The following is a 26,958-nucleotide window of genomic DNA, read 5'->3' as shown; positions in this document are numbered from 1 at the left end:
AAGCAGGGATGGAAGAACATGTAACATGCAGAACAAAAGTGAATTGGATTGGTGGAGAGAAGAGTAAAAGAAAGTTGCAAGAAAGGTCGCCAAACGTCAGCTAAAGTTGCAATGTAACTTTACTTACATCGGCTAAAATGGCTAAAGTTGTAGGTAAGGTCAGCTAACATCAACTTAAGTTGTAGGTAAGGTCAGCTAACGTTGACTAAGGTTGACTTACATCTCTTTAAGTTGGTTAAAGTTGCCAGTAATGCTGGCTAAATTCGGCTAAAGTTAGCTTAAGCTGCATGTAGTTGGCTAATGCTAATGGGTCTTGGAAGGAAAAGTAACAGATGTATGGGGTTAATTCATGGAAGAGGAAGGAGGTTTAAAAGGGAAGAAATGAAACGAATTTAGGAAGGCCTGAACTAAACAAGGCATAAAGAAAAGGAGACAGAAGAGAAGAGTGGAAGAGAGGAGAAAAGAGAAAGAAACTACTCAAGGAGAAACGACACCAAAGAAGCAAGATCCCAACAACGACGAAGGAAGAAGCTATCAATTGGGGGTATGAACCGAGACAAATAGGTAGAAAATGACGATCATAAGACTGTGGAGGAGGAGGAGGTTGAATAAGCGAAGCAGCCTCACACCAAAATAGAATGCTGCAAATGTACTTCCTGCCATGACCCGTGCACAGAGAAGGTCACTGTGACACATTTCCCATTCTACCAGTCAAACTTTTGTCAAGCTGAGACTTTGTAATGGAAAAAAGACTCGCTTTGTACAGAGGGAAGGAAACTGTTCAGCTTTTCCCCTGAGAGGCTTGATGGGTTCCAGCCCAGGGCAACATATGGTCAGGCAAATGGCTCAGGGCAACGTTTGAAGGGAACATTTGAACCTGTGTGTCCACCTGTCTCTATTCTCCTGTCACCTTTGTCTGCCCGTTTTAAGAGGAAAAGGTGAGCTACTCACTGATCCCTACAATGCTAAAAGCTGAGCCGTTTTTTTAAACATGCTAAGCTTCTACACAAAAGGATCGCTCGTCAAATGGCTTCTCGCAACAGCTGCGGCCATGACAGGCAGTAGCCCGAAGCACATATGGAACCCAACTGACAAATCCTTTAAAAGGTGATCAGAAGTGCACCGTGGAGCGAGGCAGCAGCAGTAGACCAAGAGATCTTGGATGCAGAAATCCCTATGGAGGCATCGAATTGCATATACTTCATTAAAATGTAATTGACTGGGCCTGTGATTACACTTCTCCCCATTAAAGTTGAAACAAACGGCTCGCTGGTCAGCAGCTCTTGACATTTCGCTGACTGCGTGATCACACCTGGCTGAGAGCATGTGGCATTTCACAGGGACTAATAATTAGGGAGCTACACATCTTTTTCTGTTCTGTGGCATTAAAAGGTCTGGGGATTTACCCCTTGGTCAGCAGCTCTTCAGATTTTACAACCTACGCTCTTACGATCGTTATACACTCTCGGCTGCATGTGACATTTCCAAGCAATCAGTAATTAGATGTGCCGTGTAATTTTGTTTCTCAAGTATGAGTGGTGACATTAGAAAACTACTTTTAGTTCTTCTGGCCAAAGGGAAACAAATCCCTCTCTTCTTAACCTACTGACACTTCGTAGCTCAGGCAACTTTCCTTGACTTCATAAAGGCTAGGGGTATTGTGTTCGCTTGATATATTCCAAGATGAGAGGATTTAAGAGTTATTCCTGATGAAGCATATCTCAAGAAGGCTTCTTTTGGTGAACAGCTGCTCAAGTTCCTGCATGAGGCCCAGTAAGTGTAAACACATTTGTTTTTAAGTGGCACGAACGAGGGGTTCTGGAGAAGTTGTTGCCTCGACAGTTCTGTTATATCAAGGATTCTTGTATTGAGTATTTCACCCCTCACCTCTGAAGCATGTTATTCTTTCGAAAAAGTAGGGATATATCTGATCAATTGTCTCAAGTGATCGTAAGTGATGTCACTTGAGGCAATGCAGTCGGTTGGCTCTGAACACTATACATTTTAGAATGAATAAGTCTGGGGATGTGAGATTGACATAATTACCAGGCCTCTGCCCCGAAAGCACTGTACAACCCCAACTGCTTGAGAACCAGCGTTGCACGCTACAGGGCAGCACTAAAGAGGTGGGGTCTCGCGAACAGTGCCTCCTGCGAGTCCGGGGATCCATCACAGATGGTAGAGCGCATAATTACCAAAACCCAATGGAAAACATGGTTTTGATCGACATGGACAATGACTCGCATCAATGGAGCTAAAGTCTAAAGATAAACGCCAGAAGTCTAAAAAGATAAGCGCCAGAAGAAAAGGATTGAGTGACGACTCTGTGGAGCACCCTCTGAATAATTACACTGAATGAGTTTTGAGTTTGAACATGTTCAAAACTGAACTAAAGTCATATCTAATTACCTTGACTGTAGGGCCAGCCGTAGTTTAAATTGCCTCGCCCAGGTGACATTATCCACCTAAAATATTTGTACTCTTCTCAGGGTGCAGGGGGAGTGGGTAAACCACATTGTATATAGGGCATAACATTATACATATTACATTGTTTTCAAGAAGAAAGCAAAGATCTTCATAGATGTAACTTAGTATGGACTTAAAGGTCCCCTATTATAGTGTTTTTCATCAATATATGATAGGTCTCAGATATATACAAAACATGTCTCTGAAGTGTTTGGCTCGAAACACCAAACAGATCATTGCAGCATCCCATAATCCCCTCTGTTTCAGCCCTGTTTCAAAAGTGCTGATTCTCTGTCTGTTACTTTAGATGAAAATAAGGAGCCCCTCCCCACGCCCCTCTGAGAGATATTTGGTTAAAAAGAACACAATGGTGCTCTAGGAGGAGATTCAGGTGATAAGGTGGGGGGGGGTGTTACCTTGGTTGGTTATTGGCTAATGGTTACACAAGACAAAAAATCGTTATGACATCATAAAGTGGCCAAAATCTGATCAGCTCATTTTCAGACAGGTTGTTTTATAAATGGATCAGGACAAAAAGAGAGAGAATCTTTTTTCCTGAAACGTTCAGAATCTCTTCACACAGAAGTGACACATGTTGATGTATAAAAGACATGAAAAAGTTGATACATAATAAGTCCCCTTTAAGGTTCACCAGATTAGTGCGTTTAACTAATAAAATAATCCTCCGGAGTAGCATGCCCCCTAGAACACCACAATCCACCAACTAGTATCTCAAAATCCTGTGGGAATCACTGCAATAGTTTAACATTTTTGGAAATATGTTTTCATTTTTCTGCTGAGAGGTAGCATGAAAGATTGATACCATTACGCCTATATGGACAGCAATAGCAAGTAGCTATGTAATCTTAGCCTAGCCTGATGGCTAAAAGCGGGGAGCAGCTACCAGCACCTCCTAAATTCATGTTGTAAATCAGTTTTTCAATTGGTTCAAAAAGGAATCATGTTAAAATGGCAATTGCAATTTTTAAGGATTCTCAAACAGTAACGTTTGCTTTGCTTACAAATTTGGAGCCATTAATGATGATATTAAACAAAAACTACCAATGTGCTACTACTAACAAAATGGTTAGTTAAAACCTTGTTCATTCGAGCACATCTAGTTTATACAGCAAGTGTGGACACCATGCAGCTCTTATTTGTCCAAAAAGGATGCACACCTTCTGACAGCTTCAGTGAACTGACAAAAGCATTTTAGGATCTCGGCATGTGGAAACCTGTTGCTGAATGCTGCCAACTCATTGGTGTCAGCATTTAGGGAGATCTGTTTTCATAGAGCAGTCAGAGCTGTGACTCAGCCGGTGTGCTGTGCCTGCTGTGGAATGAACTGATGTGTGCCTGAAGCCTTTCAAAATGAACTTTATCACACATATTTTCCACAAGCTCTCGCATGTCTGGCCCTGTCCAGCGGGCCTTTGTGCTAACATGCAAGGAGGATTTGACGGACTGCATGATGGCCAAGTTAAACAGGCCAAGATTTTGCACAGTAATGGAAACAAAACCAATTCAACAACACAAGATAGAGCAGGCTTTTGTGTCAACAGCGATTCAGCGTCTCAATACTTGCTAACAGACTATACCTGGGAGTAATTCATTGGGTAATAAATGCTGCCTCATGACTTCTTCACCAACATGACGTCTTCCTGCAGTGTGCTGACACGTTTGAAGAGGCCACTCTCTGACGGTGGTGTTTTGGCATGTTCTCACATCATGACAGTGAGAACTCTCCTTGTTTTTCTGCCTGTCTGTCTGCTTGTCTTGTGCTGGGATCAGGCTTGTGTTAGTTGGTGCTGGAGAGGTGGGTCTTAAGGCTTTGTCCACACATCACCACAGCTGATTGCTCCTCTGGATGGTTGGGATTCTCAGCTAAAACAGGGATTACTGACCCATGTCGGGTTCCCACCTTTACAGCAACCACTGCGTGTTCAGCCAGTCTGAACATAGAAGGCCCAGAAAAGGAATAAGATATCAATGTGTATGCTTTAGTTTGTGTCTAAAACCATGAATAATATCTCTTTCAACAATCATTAACCTTAATTGTTTTATCTAAAGGTTGATACTATAAGGCAATAAGTCTGTTAAACACCTGAACTGTTGAAACAACATCCACAATATTCATCTGGCTGCTACTTAAAAATTATTTATCTATTTACCTAATATATCATATTTCAATGACTTGCATATAGACTCTTATTGCACTATTTCACTATTTCACTTTTTTAAACTATTTTCTTCTTGTATTTAATATTTACTTGCACTATATTTCTCTGTTTATCTGTGTTTTGTGTTGCACTGTTGGAGAAGCCTGTGACACAAGATTTTCATCGACATAACTACACTGTAGCTATGTTCGTTTGACAAATAAAGAACCTTGACCCTTGAACCTTGAACCCTATAAGGGTTAAGGTTTGGATGAAGACACACAGAAATGCTGGAATATTTGAAGGAAAATAGTCATTCAGCCATTCTCTGATGTTTGGATGCTTTCTATGAGACAAATCCTTTGAATAATCATCACCTATGAGTCATGTTTTCTAATAACCTTATGATCATTGTAACTGCCAGAGGCCATCTGTCATGCTGCAACCTCTGTCTGAACTGGATTTATGTGAAATACTGTACTGTGACAATTACCAGATATGCTTGTGAGACAATGTTATTTTGATGTAGTACATTAGGTACAATACTTGTTTACTCACTATTTTAACTTTAAAGCTAACACATATGTCCAAAAAAAGAAGATCAATGTTTAGATATTTTGGATTTTGTACTTATCAAATACAAATATAAGATATGTGTTTTCCTTAGTGAGGAAAGATAAAGTGGTTATCAGTGATTTTCAAATGCTCTTTTCCTGCATTTCGGCAGGAGATCCGACATATACTGGACCTATATTATTGACTCGGCCACCGAGTTAATTGTTAATATGTATATTGTTCTATTATTCAAAATCTTTTAAAATGCAGTATAAAAGATTTAGATTTCTTGTATTCTTGGATTTGGGGTCAACGCTGCTTCTTAAATGGAAAACAATACGGCAACCTACTTATCAGTTTCGATTTTCTTGTGTTTAAAAGACAGAACCAATTGTAGGGTCTATATTTTGCTATGTGAATGGAACATAAAACCTTTTCATTCATGAATTTAAAAAAGGTTTCGAAGACCCCCTGTTAGAAAGCCCAACATCTCAATAGCTTACATTCCAGTGTGAAGTGTGCAATCGAGCTGTTTCATTTCAGAGCTCAATAGCTAACATTCCAGTTTAAAGTACACAATCAAGCCATGTCATTCTGCTGTGTATCAGGCTGAGGTTTCCATTGTGTCAGGGTAGTTAGCCCCAGAGACAGACAGAGCCCGCCAAGAGAGGAGTTAGGGCTGTCCGTCAGCCTCTGATGTCTCCACACAGCAGCCCAAAGCTAAACTGACAGGCACACACCAAACTGACAGCCCACTAACAACACAGCATTGTTCCCTTGCAAATGGCCAGGACACACCTTTCAGAGGCCAGAGAAAAGGAGAGGACACTCAGCATGAGGACACACAGAGACAGCTATATACCGTTGGCCTCAGAACACTTAAATGAAGCATATGCTGATTAGGGTTGGTCAATCAGGAAAAAAAACAATATATATTCGATGACACTTAAATATTGTGTATTGTGAAATGTTCCATGTTCTGGAAATTGTTGGTAAAACTGGGAACTGGTTTCTTTTGTGTTTGGGAGGCAGACTACCTCTCCACTTTTAAGAGCAGATTTAAGACTTTCCTTTTTGATAAAGCTTATAAATAGGGCTGGCTTAGGCTTGCTTTGAACCAGCCCCTGGTTATGCTGCTAGATAGGCTTAGACTGTCAGTATCAGGAGAGTTTTCCCTTTTACCTTTCACCTTTCTTCTCCTACTTATTTTTCTCTTTATCTTTATGTTATCCTGGATGTTTTGTGTGGATATGTGGATGTTTTTCCTTGCATGATGCGAGGACCTATGGACGGAGTGTGTTGTATTCTGTACTCATTGTAAAGCCACTTGAGACAAATGTGTAATTTTTTATATTGGGCAATATATACACATTTTGTTTGATATTTGACTGGTTGATTTAAGAGAACAAAAAAAACGAATACTTTAAGAAAATGAAATACTTGAGAAAATTCGGCAATCGTAAGGTAATATCTTAAGAATGCTATAGATCCAGAAATCAGTTCTATTCACTTTAGGAAACACTCCCTTCAAAGGCCTAAATCATAATTACATTAATTCCATGTACAGCTATAGTTCAGTATATACAGCGAGCAGCTTATTTATCACCTGTTTGGAGGTTTGATCCCCAGATCCTGACCAAATATCAAGTGTCAATGAACATTTGGAGTTCCTATTGAGTGAAATGTGTGTCATTAGAAATATACAAATATTTCCGCCAGTTGATAAACTTTGAGTGATTACATTGGAAATGTACAACACAGTTTTGGCCGCCTCACTCTTGTCGAGAACCTACAGTAAAGGTATGTGTCCAAAGAACACTTTCAATTTGCACAAAGTTTTAGGATTGGTATGAATCTCCGAAAATGCCAAATGGACGCTTTGTTTTTCCCGCTTATACACCAAATCCCTGCCAGAGTCAATTTTCCTTAATCTTCTAGTGTAATATGTGAGAAAGGTTCAGTTTATAGTTATAGTGTGTCGGCTGTCCCATAATTGATAACATGCTTAGTATTTTACAAATTATAGTTTGTTTATTTGACTAGTGATGAAGCTAATTCGAGAACATACTGAGGTTGGGTTGTTGGGCAAGTAATGTATTTGGTCTATTATGACTGTATGCCCGTCCACAGTGTTACCCTGACATAAAACTGAGTGTTCATTTTATATTTGTAAAGGTCTAGCTAAAGCACATTCTATAAATTGTATAGCAATATATCTGTCAATTTCTGTTGTCTCACAGTACACACTTTCTCATTTTAACCATCCTTTAAGTATTTGAATAGACACTCTTCTTAGCTGTATCCTTTCATGCTTTCCAGTCAGGGGTATGTTCCATTTTTCTTTGCAAACACACACACTCAGCCAACAGCCTGTCCTTTCACGGTGTAATCTTGTGGATGCCTTCCAAAAATATCGAACCCCTAAAGGCATAGTTAACTCAGAAGAAGTCTGCTGATGGTTTAATAAGAAAGATAATGAGAGGGTGAGAGTATGAGGACGTCCTGCGTTGCCATGTAAATGCTTTGCTGATGTGGAAATGAGAATTTCACTGTATTGCATTCATTGGTTGCTGTGTGTGTGTGTGTGTGTGTGCGTTGGATTCTTATTGCCTCAGCCTGTCATTAACCTCTCAGTATGTTATAATAGGCCCTGACAAATGGCAGGTTGGCATGAGCACATATAATGATGATACTGTATCTACATTCTGCATGCACTCATAATGGTTGGAGCCTTTCTGTGCATTCCATTTTTACCACTAACACATGGGGGTCAGAAAAACAGATGGAAAGACATGGAAATAGTGCCGTTACATCAGACATGAGAACCCGCAGAGGCTCCATCTGATACCCTACCTTCTGTCGAATCTGCTCTTCCATCTTGATGGGGGAGCCGAACTCAGCGACCTGACGGACGCCCTCGCTGGCGTAGCCCCCATACTCCCACAGCACGTAGCTTCTGGAGTGAGACGCACCAATCAGAGCCGACCAGTGGTTGGCTCGTCCTGGAAGACATTTAGGTTATTTTACTCAGAAGGGAGTGAATATCAGCTGATTGAATAAGTAGATAGCTGGGTGCCTGAAGACTGTTTATCAGTATTTTCAAAGAAAGATGATAAACTGTTCTTTTCAGTTGGTTGGTCATCATTTGCAACTAGTGGAGACAAGCAGAAGTCACTGCGACTGAGCCAAGCCCAAAGGAAGTGAGCCGGACATTGAAGCAAATTTCTACAGTGGCCAAACAGTGGTACTACAACTTCTGTGTCAGCCACTTGATGTCATTGGGCCAAAAAATACTTTTCCCATGGGGTACTTAAGGGAAAGAGACATCAGTAAAACAGCAAAAAAAAAAATCTGAGCGAAATCAACTACCCAATGGAAAACAAAAATAGTCATTTTTTTCTTTATCATTAAGTAAAATGCGCTAACAGCCGAATCTATAGTGACTCTCTAACTTTAGCTCTAATTTTAGATCTTACTCACAACAAGAAACCCAATATGCCTCTTTTGGTATAATTTTTTGGTTTTCAAACAAAACCCATCTTATTATTCTGATTGCCGTGTCCTGACTCTGTTTTGACTAGTCAATGGTTTGAACTTACTTGGGTAGTCTTTGGGATGTACTTTCTCTGACCAGTTGCCGAAGAAGGTCAGTCTGTACTTGGCTGTTCCACAGGCGCAGCACTCTATAGCCGGAGTTTCTGTGGCCTCACCGAACACACGCTCTACAGGGAGACAAGATAGGACAACACACTCATATTAACGGCAGACAAGATGCACAAGGCAAAAATAATGACAGTAAACACAGTTCAGGGGCTGACAGACAAACAAAGACCAGCCAGAGCAAGCTTTGACACTAATGCGTACCTGCATACATTACCTGATAAATGACTTCAATTTGGACCCAGGGAGAATGTCACCAAATTACCTCCTCTGAATAAACTTCTATTTAAATAACACATTAGCCTTGGCGCAGTCTCATGAATATTCAAAGATTGGCCTGGACCGATGTTTTTGAAAGATAGGTCAAGGAGAGTGCTTGAATATTTATGAGTCCCCAAATTATAAAAAATCCACACTTAAGTTATGGCAGGATGAGTCAAACATTGGAGGCGCCTCACTTGACAGCAAATTGAAACGGAGAGGCTTTATTGGCTTGCATAATAGCCCGGAAAATTAGATTTCTGCAAGGAGAGGAAGATTTTATTAAAGTGAGATTCCCCTGAGATAAAGTTTAGACAAACACTTTGTCTGGGATTTGGTTTTTATTGTACAATAAATGTGTGCATCAGAGCTAAAATGGTCTGTCTCAGAAGTGTTTCATTTGGGAGCAGACAGCTTTCCAAATCTGGCGTGACATCACAGGTAACATAAAAGCTATGTTGCTGCTCTGTGATGAACTACAGAGGAATATTTAACATCCAAATGGACTCCCATGAGATCCATTATCCGTTGTCCTCACAGTTTCTCTCCACTGGCCTCATATTTGTTTTAACACGGTATAAAAGACTGGGAGCTGTTTTGTTCCAAAATAGGGGGAAAAAAAGGGATAAAACAAGGGGATAATGGAACCATAATGGGCGGTCAAAGATGAAAAGATAAGCAGCCATCATGGAAGAATGGGGACATGATGGGCAGCTGTCATTACCTTTCTCACACAGTGGGATCGTGAGAGAGCCTTCATCCTGGAAATAAATGACTTTCTTCTGGACAATACTGGCCCTGGAGAGACATAGAGAGAGGTAGTGGGTGAGGGGAAGGGGAAGGAGAATGAAGAGAAAATGATGAGTTGGGTAGTAATAGGGGTGCAAAAAGTGCATTAGATGGATAATACTGTTGTTTTTTTCAATATCTGATCCATATAATCCGCGGCAACATGGGAAGGTAATGGGGTCCCTGATGTTTGGTAGAGTACACATCTTTTCACAGAAACACAATGTATTATTTTCCTCGTGAAACACCACACTGCTGCTGTATGAAATGTAACAGAGCAATCATGCCCACAGACACGGAGAAAGAAAGAGCCAGAATTACAGTCGGGAGTTATAGATCCGTAGACAGCAAGCAGACCACAGTTCTAACTTATGAGCTAATATCAGCTGGAAATGAAACTTTCCAAAGGATGCTGTTTTCCCAAAAGGAGTTTTTCTTCAGTAAAAATGAAATGTATTTCTGTTATTGCACATATGGAGCCATGAAACTTTGTGTGATGCCACTCTTATGGAGTTTGGAGATGGTGGAGAAAGTATAACAAGTGTCAGAGGAACAATAAGGCCTTGCAACGCTTTTACTATAAGTTTTACGTTCTATTGCAATAGAGTTGCATTTACTCCCAGCACTCCTACATTCCCTTTGAACAGTTCTGTACATTTGCACCTACCTTTTTCTCAGATTAAATATTCATTCTCTCTGTCATCAATTGTTGGATGACTTGAAAACTGTGCGTTAGCCCTTTAAAACATTACAAAACACAACAGAAAACTAAGAAATGAAATCCATTTGACCATAATAAATCTGGGTGCTTTTTAATTTTTTTATTAATCAGGTTCTCCTTTTTAAACCTTCGACCCAACATTTTAAAAGAGTGTGCCCTGAGCACCCAAAGCTCATTAATACATAATTTCTACTTTGGCCAATAAATATTCATTAGAAATAATCAAATTTAAGAAAACCCTGTTTTACGTTTTGAACTTATATAACCTGTTAGTGAGTGAGTTATCTCTCTTTTGGAAAACAGTACCAACTCACTTTCACCGTCTTTTCAAGTGTTCTCTTTTGTTCCTCAACCCATATTGTTCTCTTGTAAGGTAGGTGCTAAAAGTGCAATGTGTTGCTTTAATAGCTCCTCATTGTTTCCAATTACTGACACACCGTCAGACAGTTGTTCATATATGTTTATGTTCTGACATGACTTTGGAATATAAAACAAAATCACTGCACAGTTCTTTGTTTTGACACGTGGCTTAGTTCCCTGCAGTATGGTCCAGCGAAAAGGAAAATGATTTGCCGAAGCTGAGGTTGAAGCAGCAGCGTACCGTCACTTCGCCTCAATAAGTGCAAGACAGTGCAATGAATAATTTAGCTCTACAGCAACACAGAGAAAAACATATTACCAGGAGCAATTTACTTAGTAATTTATCAGAAATTCTCTGAATAAGATATATTTTAGGAAACAGCTGAATAAATTGTATTAAGTCCTATCCAAATTTTAAAGGCTACTCAAACTGAAACAGGGCTTATATTAATACATTCAGCAGGATAATCTCCACATATCACCACCACTTTTATATTTTTTTAAGTGTACATGCACTAGCCAGAAGTAAAAAGCTAACTTTAGCCTAAAAACAACTGCATGCCGGTTGCATGACTACACTTCAACACCACTAAGCTATAGGCGACTGATGTTCTGGAAAAGGCTGGAAAAAGGAGTCTTTCTTATTATGGTCCTTGGTCTTGGAATGACCTTCAATCACGCCTCAAACTGACGGCACTTGTCTCTATATCATGTTTTAAATTGAAGTTGTCTGAAGTCCTCACCACCAGCTGCTCTTGCAGTAACAAGTAGTGTACTTTTTTATTGTCCTAATGTGCACAATGTAGTGACTGCTTTTTCGTCTTTTGTTTTCTTTGTTATGTTCTCTGTATTTTATATGTTTTTGTTATGTGTTATGTGTAACGTTGCTGCCTTCTTGGCCAGGTCAGCATTGATAATGAGATTTTATCTCAATGTTTTTATCTGGTTAAATAAAGGTTAAATAAAAAATAAAAAATGTTCGCTGTGATGATGGGTAGTAGTCTCATAAAGTCACTTGTTAGCAACCGCCGTTTTATGACACATAGAATGGTAAACTGACTTTATTTATTTTCCACTGTTTCCGGTCTTTGCTACATTTAAGTCATCGTTCACCAATTCACACGGATCATTGCGCCACTTGCTCTAGGAAGCTAAGATACACACGTTCAGATACCATTGGCCATGCCATCAGGAGAACCTCTTGCACCGTCAAATAGAATACATCAAGGGGATAATTACTGATGTATTTTATGTCATAGGACAAAGCGTGAAAATCTCTCAAGCTTGTTTCAACAACAGACCTTATTTCAGGAATCTAAGCAAAAACATTAGAAATGGTTGACTTCAACACCAGGAAACCAGAAGTGCTGAAATGCTTACTTTTTTCTGGGTTTTTACACTCAATACTGCATCACTCATGACTACTAACAGGAATGGGTACGTTCCATATTGAAAACAGAAAAAGATACAAATACATAAATAAAAACATGACAGACAGTCAGGTGTTTGACAGGACCCCATGACAATTGTCTTAATAACAAATGTATGCACAGATTAGCAGACACTTAGCGATAAAGAGTAACTATATGAGTCATAAAGGCTCCATGGCCTTCGCTACTTAAAGAAACACTAGCCAGACTTTGCAGACCCTAACATTTCCAATAGAAAAAATAAACCAGATCATGTCGGCCTGATAGAATTAGAAGTAGAACTGAAAACAGAAATAGTTTTATATTACAGACTTTTAAACTGTGAACTATTAATATTGACTATGTTGTGTCCCGTCAAAAGTGCTGAGTTCAGTCATGTTTCATGTTTAATCATTTTTTGTCTTGTCTCCCACTTCCTGTCTTATTTTGGTACTCACCTTTTGTGTTTCATTCCAGGTCCCTTCATTCCCTATCCTTGTGTGTGTCTCCCGCTCTCATCAGCGTCAGCCCCGCCCCTGATTGTTTCCACCTGTGCCAATTACCTTTTGTTTAAAGTGGACCTATCATGGTATATTTAAATGATATATTGTAGGGCCATACCTATATAAGGTAATACGTTTCTGTTTTCAAAATACCAAACAGATCATGCATTTTAGCCATGCCTCATTTCGCTCTATGTGCTGTTTGCTGTCTACGGGGCTGATTCTGTGAGCTGCAGCTGACCACGCCCCCCTGCAGGAGAGGGGAGCCGTGCTCTGATCAAGTCAAGAGGGGGAGAAAAAAAGATCTCCGTCCTCCGTGTTTTATTATATTATTATAGGCCTATAGAGTCGTTATTCATTTGTTTTAAAGCTCAATAAATAACAAAGAAGACCTTTGACCGGCACTTTTCTAATTTTGTCCGGAAGATTTAAACTTTAACGGACATCTTGACCGGCGAAAGAAACTGAAATTGAAACTCTGCCGCACGGTCCCCTCGTTCCTTGGAAGAGGCAGAGAGGTGGGTGTTTGTCATCTGCTGGTGGACTAACCGGAGAGAATTACAGTGCTTGCCTCGACGGGGAGGGATTGCATTGAATTAAAGCAGCGGGAGCAAACGCTTGCCTCGGGGAGGGAGAAAAAAAGCCACAGCGGAGAATAAACAGAAGGGTAACCATGGTAACTATGGGCGGGAAGACTTCTTCGCTGCTTTTGTGGCAGACTACAGCGCCACTTACAGGCCTGGTATATGTACTACAGCGTCTCCAGCGCTTTCGAGCGGCAATGGCCGGCCGTGGCCCATCCCCACATTCCCCTGATAGGTGGAGAGTTGGCCCAATAGCCGTAGCGCCACTTTACTGACGTCAGTAAAGTGTTCAAATCTGGATCAGTTTTTATCAGATCCGTTGCAGCCCCTTTTTTAGAGATTTGGGTATGGAGGAAAATAGAGAGGGTTGTGTTTTCTGACACTTGGTGAGTTCCCTGGAACACCGGGGACACATATTCATGTATAAAAGACGTACAAAAGTGCATTTTGCATGATAGGTCCCCTTTAAATTCCCCAGCCTTCCTTTGTCTTGTGTCAGTTCGTCTTGTCCTGTCTCCATGTCAGTAGTCTGCGTACCAGCAATTATTGATCTTATCTCAAGCCTGATTCATGCTCCTGATTTACTTTGTAAGTTTTGTTCCTCACTTAGTGAGCGATTTTCTTTTGTGCCTTTTTTCACCTCGTTTAAGAGTGTCGATCTTTTTTTGTATTCCTATTTTGAAAATAAAGTATTTACTCATACTTTACCTCTGTCTCCCGGGTCGTGCATTTGAGTCCTTTACCTTGTGTATCCAAGTTCGTGACGGACTATTAGATTTGCAATGTTCTATTCAAGCAAAGTTGTTTGGACAGCAGACAGCTCTAAGGAAGATCAAGTTTCACAGTTGGAATGCCTACAATTTTGCAGATTTGTGCTTTGGAAATGATGCCACCAAAAATATTCTTTATGTAATTGTATTATATGGTTGAAATATGTACCAGTTATATATTTTTCTACCAGCAGTCTTTGCGTGGCAGCAGCAGGGTCTTCAGAGAGTCTCTGAGATTCATAAAGGCGGGACATGAAAGTGAGCTGAACAACACAGAGCGTGGAGACAGAGGAGGGACTGGAGACATTAAGAAGGAGTTATCACTTATATTGCTCCTATAAATCTCACACAGACTGAACGCTGCAATACACCCTGCAACATGGGTTGACTGCTTGGGCATGAAATTGAAAAACAAAAGTGAAGAATACAGACAAACTGTCCTTGAGTCTTTAAGGAAATTCTGTAATCGTTTCCAATTAGGCTAATGGTCAACGAAAAACTGGTGTTGCATCTTTTTCCCTGTTAGTTCTCAGTAAGAATGATGTAAACTACATTTACTGTCTTTATTTATGAACAGTTTCTCAATAGATGTCCAACCTGTGCATCAGTTTGAGAGTTTATCTTGAAAATGTGTCAATTACAGATCACTGCACCTCAGAGAATGCAGACAGAGATATGTGTAGGAGGAAACAAGATCTAACAACTTTGCTTTATTTCCCTATGGTTGTAAAGAGGTCATACTTTATACATCTACAAATGGAGCTATAGGTGTGGGCAAGTATCTAATATCACAATATTCTCAACTTTATTTCTATAGCCATTTTTCTTATAATGATACAAATATAAAAAACTGAAATATCACATCAATATGCTAAAGAAAAAACAAAGAACAGAGGGATATTAAAAACACCAGAGGATCAAATAAAGTATACATAAAACGGCCATGGAGGGATGATAAAACCCAGCATATTAGATATTTTAGGAAGGGAATTAAAAGATGCTAGTGATGCGCCGTGGCTGTGGGATCTGACAGCAAAAGCCTACTGAAGTTTAACTTAATTAACTTTAAAGGTCACCTATCATGCTATTTTTAGGCAATAGCATAGGTCTCAGATTTATAAAAAAATATAAAAAACATGTCTATGAAGTGTTTTGGTCAAAAAACCAAAGAGATCACCCATTCTAGCCATGCCTCATATCCCTCCATTTCACTTCCTGTTACAAAAGTGCTGATTCTGGGTATAAACAGGTCTCTCTTGAGAATGAGACCCTGTGTCTCAATTAGATGTTCACCTGTATAAATAAAGGCATACAAATAAATAAAATAAAGCTCTTTTTATTTTTAAACTGAAAATAAATCAAATAATAGGGGCCGGAGCTTATGCCGGCTCATGCGGGACCTGGCAGATACTGTCTAAAATGCTGCGGTGATGAAAAGCAAGGATTATTAGATCAAGGATTATTTCTGAAACAGTATGGAGCTCAAAGGCTTTCTCTCTTGCCGGTTATACCACAAGGTGAGTTCCTTTTTATTTCCTTCTTCACACACATGCTCTCCAGTACAGATTAGCTCTGAGTGTTAGCGATGCTAATGTTAAAACCGACCATATTACGTCCAAAACAGTCGGGCATTGTTTCTGATAGCAACGTTTCTGATAGTGCTGTGGGTCCGCCGCTGATTTGACGTCATATCGGCCGCAAATCTGGATCAGCTCCGTTGTTCCCCCGTTTTTAGAGATTTGGGTACGGAGGAAAAGAGAGAGGGTTTTATTGTCTGACGCTGCGTGAGTTCCCTGACACATATTTATATATAAAACACATGAAAAAGTGAATTTTGCATGATAGGTCCCCTTTAATATAATCACATTTTCGGATGCCTGTTTCAGGTGCCTAAACCTATAAAAAGGTGTTTGCAACAACTCCCACTCTCACCAGGTATTTCCAAGTAGTCCTGATTTAGTCTGGATTTCTGCATTTTATTATGCACGTATTGAGTGTGCCTTAACTACTCCAGGCAGTAATTAATAACAAAGTGTCAGACAGATTGTTTTTAAAGCTATAATCATTGACCTTCATTTGACATTTCACTGTGGCCCCCTGAAGGCAGTGGAATATTTATTAACAGCTTATAAAGTTATTTATGTATGTGTTGGAAAGCAATTTACATTTCCAGAAGGCAAAGAGCTTTTATTTGCTACCAACATCTTTAGTAAAGCATATGGCTCTATAGCTGCTTACTTCTCCCGAATGCTGGTTGGCCCTTGGCAAGTAGATCATAAAGGTTTATAAGATTTTACCAAATAAGACCAAAACAGTAATATTGTGCAACTTAAAACAAAGAAACAAGACACTAAAACTGTCAGTAGAGCCAAGACACAGTGCAGAGATAGTAATAATTATTTGAGTTACTTTAAAAGACTCTTTTCACCAAACACCTGCCTTCACATGATAGTAAAACATCTCTTTGCTTACTGGGAGGTAGTGTACAGAGCCTTGCTATGAAGGCAATAGTAGTTTTGTTTCTATGGTAACGTTCCTGCTTACCCATGTTGCTTCTGGCTAAATGACATACAGCTGTCATTGATTACAGTTTAAAAGGTCACTAGCAACCAAATTCAAAGGCAAAAAAGTTTGATATTAGATGGCAGCACTTCGTGGCAATACAAAGAGGTTCACCATGCCAACGGTAGTGCTTCCACCTAGACGGGCAACATGACGGGGGCGACGGTGGCTGAGTGGTAGTGGGGTCGTCTACCAATGGGAATGTTATGAGTTCGTTAACCCAGGCCCTGTAGTCCACATGTCTCCTTGGGCATGATACTTAACCTTATGTTGCTCCTGAGGCATGGCCAATGGAATGTGAATGTTAGTTTTCTTGAGCACGTGGCAGGTGTATTGGATCATGGCAGTGCCTGTGTGAATGGGTGAATGCTGACTTGTTTATGTAATTTACATTACATGTCACTTGTTAAACGTTTTTATCCAAAGCGACTTACATACACTCAATACTGTGAGCAATCCACTCCACCAACTTTTACATCTCACATCTTCAAATGAAAACAATGGCACATATAGTAAAGAGCAAAATGAAACTTAACCCCAACCCTCGCATTCCCTGAAACATACCAACATGTATAGCTAACCTGTATTTGTCAACATGGTACGGCTGATGACCAAAAACTGTATTCATTTTTAAAAATGGCATTAAGGCCTAGTTACAGACGAGGCAAAGCCCAAACACTTATCCTGTGAAGTATACATATAGACATTGAAAACAGAAAAACACTTACTGGTTGCATTGCAAGGTTGAGGTTGTACAAGCACTTAACAAAAGGAGACCACCCCAACTACAAATACAAAAAAAGGTAAGTCCTCCGAGGGTTAAGCGCCTTTAAGTTAAACAAATAATCAATCAGAAAATGATGATGAATGATTATATCACAAAGACCAAGATCTCATGTGCAGTTTTCCTCCCTGACCCCTCCTCAAACAGAAGGATTTGATTCTTCCCTTTGCCACTTCCCCTCTCATTGTGGGATTCAGCACCAGGCTTCTCCCTTTAGACCAACACTCTCACATTGTGTAGTAAATCCAGCTTCTCTCTAGAGAAATTCTCTCTCAGTTCTGTCAAACAGCACCATGCTTCTGACACTTGCAGATATACTGTGAATGCTTGGCAGCGAAATGTAAAGCTGACGCCTATAAGATGTTGCTCAACTCTGAATAAACATGGAAAAGCGAAACATCAATGCTTATGGTAAAAAGGGATTTATCTCGGTGACAACACTTTAAACAAAGAATATAAATGCTGCCATATCTATATTTTTCCATCTGCTTCCAACCTGCCATACTGCTGTTTGAAATGTGTTTTTATTCCCAGCTCTCCTTTTGTTCTTCTTAAACATACTCCCATTTGCATCTCTTGCCTCATGCATTATATATATTCCACACAGTGGCGTAACAAGGTTGTGATTGGCCCCGGTGCAAATATTGTTTTGGGCCCCCCCCCCCCAAACATAAGCGCACGCCGATGCGCTCACACACGCACGGACATACACAACCACTCAGAAGCGCCACATGTATAGGCTATCAACAACAGCCTGCCCTGGCCTCAGACCACCACGGCCTGACAACGGCACAGCGAACTAAGAAGAGGATTACAACTGTTTCCTTGATGTTTGTCTCTGGGGAATGGGCACGGGCACAGCCAAATCCAGCCTCTCCTCCTGGCTGGCTGGAGAAGAAGGTTGCACAGCCACGGCCACGGATACAGCTTCACTTGTGGAGCTAGATGGCAATGATGGTGGTGAGGCAGGTGAGCTATCGTTAGCCTCTGGCTCCGGCTGCCGCTACACTTCAACATTGCTAACGTTAGCGCTCGATTTCGAGGACGATGTATGACAAAAAAAACGGTCTAATTTAGTCAGTTTAGCTGTTACATCTCCATGTTCTCTCTTGTCCTTTCTCTTTTGAGCGCTGCTCTTGTGCTTTGGTTTGCTGTACATTATAAATGCAAGCTATTACATTTTTTATAATGCTGCAGAACTTGCTGCTGCTAGCTACAGTACAGTACAGGTTGATTAAACGGTTCGCTCGTCACGCAAGGTATCACATGACATGAAAGGGAGCAAGGTCATTGGACAGACAAATTACAAATTAATTTAGGTTGCTTGGTTACTTTGAAGACTGCGTGAACCGGTCAATGCCATTGGGGGCCCCAAAAAAATAATATTTAAAAATAATATTTTTAAAAAATATATAATTTTTCTTTTTTTCTTTTTTTTTTGCATGGGCCCCTTGCCGGCTCTGGGCCCCGGCTGCACCGTCGATAGTTAGGCCACTGATTCCACATCTCGGCGACATGTGTGCTGACTTCTCTTCCGTGATCCCTGGAGGCTTGGACAGCTGAATCTCTACGATGCTGTTTGGATTCAAACGCATACAGCTGTGTGACTGCTCATACAATCATGTTCCATGATAAATCCTGCTGACTGCCATATTAATCACGACAGAACCCAACACGTTGCTAACACAATCAAAGCAGTTCCTCATGTTTGCTTCTATCTTCTTTTTTGATTTACTCATATAAATAACCTTGTGCAGATGGGAACCACAAGCAGATATTCGATTGTTTGATAAGAATGGAGAATTCCTAATATGATTTCTAAGTGACTCTTATGTATCTAGATTGGAATTTGTGAAACTGTCCACAAGTATCTGTAGAATTTGAAATATACATTTATTTTAGTTTGTAGAAAATCAAATATTAAAGGGACCGTATTAAGCTAATTTCCAGGTTCATATTTGTATGTAGTGTCTCTACTGGGACATGTCTCCATGCTTTCATGTTCAAAGAGCTCTTTAGTTTTCTCATACTGCTTCAGCACCTCTTTTCACCCTCTGTCTGTGTGAGGAAGCGCACACACTCCCTCACTAACATTTTGGCTTAACAATTTGTTTGTTAAGAAAGGTAGTACATGTTTCTTCAGAGTTGTCTTTATTTCAGTTAAAGTTATAAAAACAGTTTACATAGAAAAACTAGTAAAGTGCATCTAAATTAATTTGTCAGTCTGTAAAACACACAATCACAAAGTAATCACCATTTCCTTTGTTCAGACCTGGAAGCCATTTTGTGTCACTGCTCAAAGGGGGAGCACGCCTCCAAAGTACTCCTTATGTGTGCCGTATGAGTAGGCGGAGTCTTGGACGTGATTGGTCAGGAAATGAGTGATTTTATGAGTGTCAATTAGGTTAAAAACTATCCGTTTTAAGCAGAACTTGTTGTTTTTGAAGGTACAATGTTTATGTTGATGCAATTATGAATTTACTTAAGCCTTTAGGATTGTATTAAATGTAGACCACAGTGTTTAATTTTGTATTTAACCCTTCACTCCGCTTTCAGAACCATGACCTGATTGGCCAGGTTGGATTGGGAAGGCGGGCAGTCTCCTATAAATGTGGTTGGGAAGAGAGGGGAAAGGGCATTTTGGTGTTTGTCCCTTGCTGGTGAACGCAGCACCAGGCATGCAGTTTTTGTTTCTGTGGAATAATGTGGAAGGCTGAGAATAAAACGCCTGTCTATTTTTGCAAGAAAACCCTCTTTCCACGTATCGTTCTTTCACCTGCACCTCACTTTGTAACAGTCTGAAACCAGAGCCCAGTCTGCTCTGATTGGTTAGCTGGCCGGCTCTGTTGTGATTGGTCAACCGATTAGAGATGTCCCGTCCCTTAAGCTATCATGTACACTGTGTTGGAGCGCTAGCCAATAGAAGCACGTGTGTTACATAGTGATGTCAATATATTACGGAAGTAAACAAAGGAGTCCAATGGAGGTGTTTTAGGCAGGGGGGGAGTGTGTGGGAGAGAAACCCTCTGGAGGAAACTTTTTGCCTTTTTTCAGACCATTTATGTTCACAAAAATATATATAATACACTACAGGAAAGGAAAACCCCCAAAAAGCATAATTGACAGGACTTTATTTCTACAAGTCCTTGTTAAAAATGGTATTAATTAAAAGCATGAAGCTTGTTTGAAAAACGTTAGTATTAGGTTTAAATGCCCACATACGATTAAATATGAAAGAGAACAAGCTATAATGAATATAAGAAGTATGGACCGTGGTTCACGTTTTATAAATAGTTTGTATAAGTAATTTACAATAATTGTTTTCATTATGATCTGGGTCATTTATTGCAATCTGCACTTCAACGCTCCTTGTGCTTTGACTTTTACAACCAGACAAGCTTCTCATTAGTTCAAGCTGACTTCATTTTGACAGCAGTGGAGAACCTCAGTGAGCCTGCGGAAAAACCAAACATCAATTTTGGGAAAGGTATAACCTCTCATTAGATATTTAATTAAATTCTGAAATCATTTACCAAAAAATACCAAATGACCCTTCACATTACTGCTGTCAACTGTTGAAATACTTGGTAAAAAGCAAGAGAGGGCTCTAGGATTGGTGACTCCATTATAAATGGATGGCCTTGCTGAAAAATAAAGCTATTTTGGCGTGATAGCAAATCTCACCTCTGTGTGTTCAGATTGACACATTTCTCCTGTAACCTTTTTAATTCAAGTATTGAGTGTACATAAAGAAAAGGAAACAGCTACTATACAAATACCACAGTTCAGTTGACATTTAAGTGTGTTCACACCATGTTTACCATTTTAGCTTAGCATGTTAGCGTGGTACACTTTGTAAATGACCACTTTACCAATCACAAATTAATATAGACAAACATCTATTGATAAACACCTAACCACACTTTTGTAAAATGTGTAAATATGTACATTGAATTGAATCTAACTCTAACCTCTTCTTTGCTGCTACTACTGCTTTTGTCACTGCTTTTAATTATTGTATTCTTATTCTTTTAATGTATTGTGTCATGTCACAAAATAGATGTTGCAATGCTGTCCTCTCGGGCCTTCCCATCAAACTCCTCAATAAACTCCAAATCATACAGAACTCTGCTGCCCGGATCCTCACCTGCACCAAATCCTCTGACCACATCACCCCCATCCTCATCCATCTGCACTGGCTCCCTATACAACACCGGATTAAGTACAAAAACCTCTAGCGAACATACAAAGCCCTCCACAACCTGGCCCCCACCTATCTGTCCGACCTCCTCAGGAGTACACCCCCTCTCGCTCCCTCCGCTCCTCCTCTGCTGGCCTGCTTACCGTCCCCACCCCAAACCTCGTCACCATGGGGGCTCGGGATTTTAGCTGCACTGCTCCCAGACTCTGGGTCTCACTCCCCTAGAACATCCGACAGTCTGACACAATCACCACATCCAAGTCCCTCCTCAAAACCCACCGGTTCAGATCAGCCTACTCACTGTAGTGATACATGTCCCCTGTTTTCCTACATGATCCCTGTTACTGTCCTTTTGTATGATTTTTATATTCTGAATTGGAAGGTGTCCTTGGGTGTTTTGAAAGGCCCCTCTAAAAAAAAATGTATGTATCAAGCCTTCCTGTTTTATTTTGAAAAGTAACTCTCCCTCTTGTTTCAAGTCTCTGTGCTTCCTTCCCTCATGTGTCACCCACGTCTGTGATGGTCTACCCTGCCCTGATGTTTCCACCTGTGCCCCATTAACTTGTGTATATATTGTCCTAGTCTCCCTTTTTCCTGTGCCAGTTCGTCTTGTCTAGTGAGTCAGAGAACCAGCATGTCGTCAAGCCAGAGTAACCTTATTGTTTTGCCTCTAGTGCCTTATACAGTATTTTTCCTCAAAAGGGTGATTTTGTTTGTTTAGTTACATTTCTCTTGTAAGAAGTTCATGGGGACATCTTCAGTTTAACGAAGTATTTGGTTATTAACAAAGGAATAGGACAAATTAAAAGGTTGCCCTGTTGTTGGTACAAGGTTGTAAAAGGCATAACAATCATTACAAAAGTGTTTCAATTCATCCTGGGGTCGATATGAATGTCTCATATCGTGGTGCTAGAATGAATTTCTGAATAAACTGCATATGGCTTGCTAAATATGCAGTGAGGAGTTTCAGAAAAAGAAATGTATCCTCATTTAATGAACTCTTGTTCATTTATTGGGTGCATAGTTCATTCCTGCATTTATTACCCTAGGACCTTGCTAGGCCGACATTAGATAGTAGCCAGGCAGCAGTGGGTTGTGACAGCTGAGCATACTTGAAATAATCTATTCCTGTGATCAACACAAAGGGCTTGTCTCTGTCTGTGACTCAGACAGAAGAGTTTTGTTCCAGCTGTCAAGCAGCTTCCCGGAGTCTCAAACTTGTGTTGTCGAAAATCTTGGAGATGACTGGTGGCCTCTTCTTTCACCAAGGGGCCTCGGAGTAACATCAGCAGAATACTGATGGGTAGATCTGGCAGAGGGTTGATGTGAGGTGAACATGTGATGAACACACGGCCGGAGGGCAGTGATGAGGCAAGAGGAGAGATGCATGTGTAGACTTGATAACCAGACAACAGGTGATCAACAGAACAGCAAAACTAAGATTGGAAAGCAGTCTTCTTCACCTTCTTTCTACAAACACACTCACAATTCTCTCTTTTAGCTCTGGGCGAAAACATTTACAGACACTGAAAGACTTTTCAGAAGTTTCTTGAGATTAAAGAGCAGATTTGGGATGAGCTCATCAGAACGATAAGAAGAACCTAGTGACCTGGGGGGGAAATCACAAGACAAAAAGCACACACAATCTCTCACGCTCACATGTGCGAACACATCCTGTCGCACCCTGAGGGGCTTATGCGTGTCATGCTTGCAAAAAGGTGAACAGTCAAAACAAGGCAGAACATATAAAGCCTTTCCTGAAAATCCTCCTCATAGCATGCAGCATCTGAAACAGGATGATATGAAGAGAAAGGAGAGTGGATGAATTGTGGGTGACACCAGAAAATCTTTTTCCGACTGCTCGGAAAAAGATTTGACAGTTTCCTAATGATTCAGAAGGGTAATCAAAAACATTTTAAACCATTTTTTATCCATAGTGGTTGTCAAAATAGAGGTTGAAACATAATTTCACAGATCTATGTGCGTGAGCATTTCAGATTTGTTTTTATTTGAAGCTAAAAAGTTCTGCTGGTAAAATCCTTTTTTTTAGCATTTGCATTGAAGCAACTTTGTCAATGCTTCAAAAGGATTGTTGATTAACACTAAAATAATACGTATTTTTTTCGTAAAGCACCAAACAGTTGTAAAAATTGACAATTGGTGTTATGTGAAAGGTTCTTATTGATAAAACCAGACAGAAGTATCTCCTTCCCTCAGCTGTGAGAAGTATAACTTAGCATATTTTAGCATCCCGTTACTGTCGTGATTAGGTCTTACTGCTCAGAAATGTAATTTACAACAAGTGTAATGAACTCAAAAGCTCTAATACACTGAATTACTGAACTTTGGCAAACAAAAAAGAGGATTTAGCTGCTTAAAAAAGATATTTCAGCAAAAGTAAGTGAATATGGGACTTACACTACCAAACTAGTTATTAATATTTGTCAGGATAGTATGTTGTTTTCCTGTTTCTGCTGAGACCATATGGCAAAAAAACGATTTATATTGTTGAAGTAATTTGTAAGGTGCAATGTATTTGAAGCCTCTTTAAACTATAGCTACAGAAAATACTTTGTAATTTACTAAAAGGATGTTTCTTCAATAGTTCTGCCTAACAGATCATTTACTGTTGAAGAACTACATACATCACATTCATTACTGTATGTCATCAATACATTAGAAGTCACTTTCACTTTGCATACAGTTCCCAGTTTTAAAATAGCCTGATTTAATATATTGAAATGCTTACAAACCTCTGATCAACCCTCCCTGATCAACCCTCCCCGATCAACCCTCCCCGATCAACCCTCCCTGATCAACCCTCCCCGATCAACCCTCCCTGATCAAACCTCCCCGATCAACCCTCCCCGATCAACCCTCCCCGATCAACCCTCCCCGATCAACCCTCCCCGATCAACCCTCCCCGATCAACCCTCCCTGATCAACCCTCCCCGATCAACCCTCCCTGATCAACCCTCCCTGATCAACCCTCCCCGATCAACCCTCCCCGATCAACCCTCCCTGCAACGTAGGAAATAAATCAAGTACCATTGGAAGGCTTCTTGTTTTCAGCCGGCACTGATTAACACTTTAACACTTATCATGGGATGATCAAAGAAATCACTGGTGCCAAACTGCACATTATTGGTTCAAGTAGGAAAAACTAGGTGCAACAGGCAAAACAGCTAGACTTATCACATATCAAATGATGGATCAAAATTGAATCTTTGAATCAAAGTTACTAAAGTATTTCATAACTTGTACATGTTGCAAGCTAAAACTTTACAACAATGCAATGTAACAATTCCTATTTGCAAGTGTTGCTCAACACAAATGTGGGCTTCTGCTCTGCCTGTGAAGTATTTGCAGTTGCTAGTTTCCTACGCCTCCGGCTACATGTTGTTTCAAGGCAGACAGCTCAGCGGGAAGAATGACAAGAGTTGAGGCGAAAACTTGACCAACTGAGGAGGAGGAGGAGGAGGAGGAGGAGGAGGAGGAGGAAGAAGAGGGGGGGGGAGGAAGAGGGGGGGAGGAGGGCAGGCCTGACAGTACATGTTCTGCCTCAAGGAGAGAAGTTGCACATTGTATCTTGAAGCACTTGTTAGTTTCAGTGCCAGTAACTAACGGCTGAGACAAGCAGAGATAACACATGAGAGAGAGTGCTATTTCAAATCTGCTGACTCGTTCTGATGCCAAGATCCGGATGAACATGTCTTAGCAGCTGACCTCTTTCAGGTGTTCAGCTCCCACATCATTTAACTGAGGCTGAACTTGTGAAAAGAAACAAGTGTAGACCCAAGAGATGTCTTACAGTACGTGGTCAAGAGAAAGTAGCATTGTATTTGATGATGACTTTCCTGTTTGGTTTATCAAATGAATGATTTCAACAGAATGTCTCTAAGATAACTTCACATACTCAGATTGCTTGTTTTTCCAAAGGCATGCCATACATTCAGGAGGACACAAATAGACTTCAGGATAGCAGCAAACCACTTGGACTACTAAAGATCATTGCTAGAAAAACTAAGAGCATGCAAAGGAATTCTAAACAACTTGATCCCATTGGATCAGGGTGGAGGTCAAAGAACATGATGAACATTTCAGCTTCTAGAGTGCAATATCAGCAGTGTCACGAGGATAACGAAGGAAGGACCCATGTGCAGTATAAACTATGGGAGGCTGGCATAAAAGTATGCACAAAATGCAAGTTTTATTTAATTAAAGCTGGCACAAAAACTCAAAGACTGAAGGAGCAGGCAATCTAAAACAAAAGGGAAGTAATAAAAAAACAAGGGAACAATCCAGGATGAAACCAATGGAGCGGTGAATCCACAGGGAGAACACGAGGAAGAACATGGAAAACAGGAAACACAGGAAGCTGAAAGACACTGGGCAAGACAATGATGGCAAACTGACAAAGAACACTTGGACAGTCAGACTGGACAGGAAGTGCATGGGCTGGTACCGGCCGGTGTGAGAGATCACACGCAACTGGAAAGAATCAGGGCAGAGCAAACAATTACTAGGTGGGGGAAAAACTGAAACAAAAAACAAAACAAGAAAAGACACAAATAGAAAATACATTCCAACATAAAAATCATGACAAGCAGGAATTGATGAACAGAAAAGGACATAGAGCTATTCATTGGTAAAGCCTGAAAGATGCAATGGCCAATCTGGTAATCAAACTAGCTCTAAAAGCACACCTCTGGGAGAACTTCAAAAACATGTGGCACTAAAAGCAAGATATAGGTGATATAGGTGATTGTCAACAGAAAATGTAATTTGTTTTTGGATTGTCATTTGTATGACAAGACTACAACTTGCACAGTGAAAGAGGAAAATGGGTATGCAGAAAAGAGATGTTCTACGCTTCATGACTTTGAGAAAACTGAAGTAGGGCACAAGCAAAGGGGCATGCCAGAAAAGTGTGCAATATCAAGCTCTTGTAGCCCCCTTTGCCCCCTAAATGGGGTAACAAGGTTCAAGTGTAGTACGTTGTTTGCAGCTCATTCATTGAAAATATTGTTGCATGTCATTCCATGGCATTAGAGCAGAGCTAACACCACAAACACCTAACAATGGCAATTATAATTGACCCTACTCGTCTCACTGCACAGCACAAATGCAAACCGGCTTTGGGGCTTACAATAATATATACTGTATATTCAAAT

The 26,958-nt window shown here is 40.3% G+C and overlaps 1 protein-coding gene across 2 annotated transcripts in view; it reads right to left on the bottom strand.

Annotated features, from left to right (window-relative positions):
• Nucleotides 1-26,958, bottom strand: part of LOC117491336 (spondin-1-like) — a 107,899-nt gene that overhangs the window by 53,764 nt on the left and 27,177 nt on the right. For both annotated transcript variants that reach the window (XM_034141253.1, XM_034141254.1), the window contains exons 4-6: nucleotides 9,826-9,899; nucleotides 8,780-8,902; nucleotides 8,034-8,182 (exon numbers count right to left, since the gene is read on the bottom strand). In XM_034141253.1, coding sequence (XP_033997144.1) covers nucleotides 8,034-8,182; nucleotides 8,780-8,902; nucleotides 9,826-9,899 — 346 coding nt within the window. The remainder of the gene's footprint in view (nucleotides 1-8,033; nucleotides 8,183-8,779; nucleotides 8,903-9,825; nucleotides 9,900-26,958) is intronic.

Source organism: Trematomus bernacchii, unplaced genomic scaffold (genome assembly GCF_902827165.1).
Source record: "Trematomus bernacchii unplaced genomic scaffold, fTreBer1.1, whole genome shotgun sequence".
Lineage (NCBI taxonomy): Eukaryota > Metazoa > Chordata > Actinopteri > Perciformes > Nototheniidae > Trematomus > Trematomus bernacchii.
The sequence above is the reverse complement of the archived record's forward strand: the minus strand, read 5'-3'. Positions and strand labels throughout refer to the sequence as shown.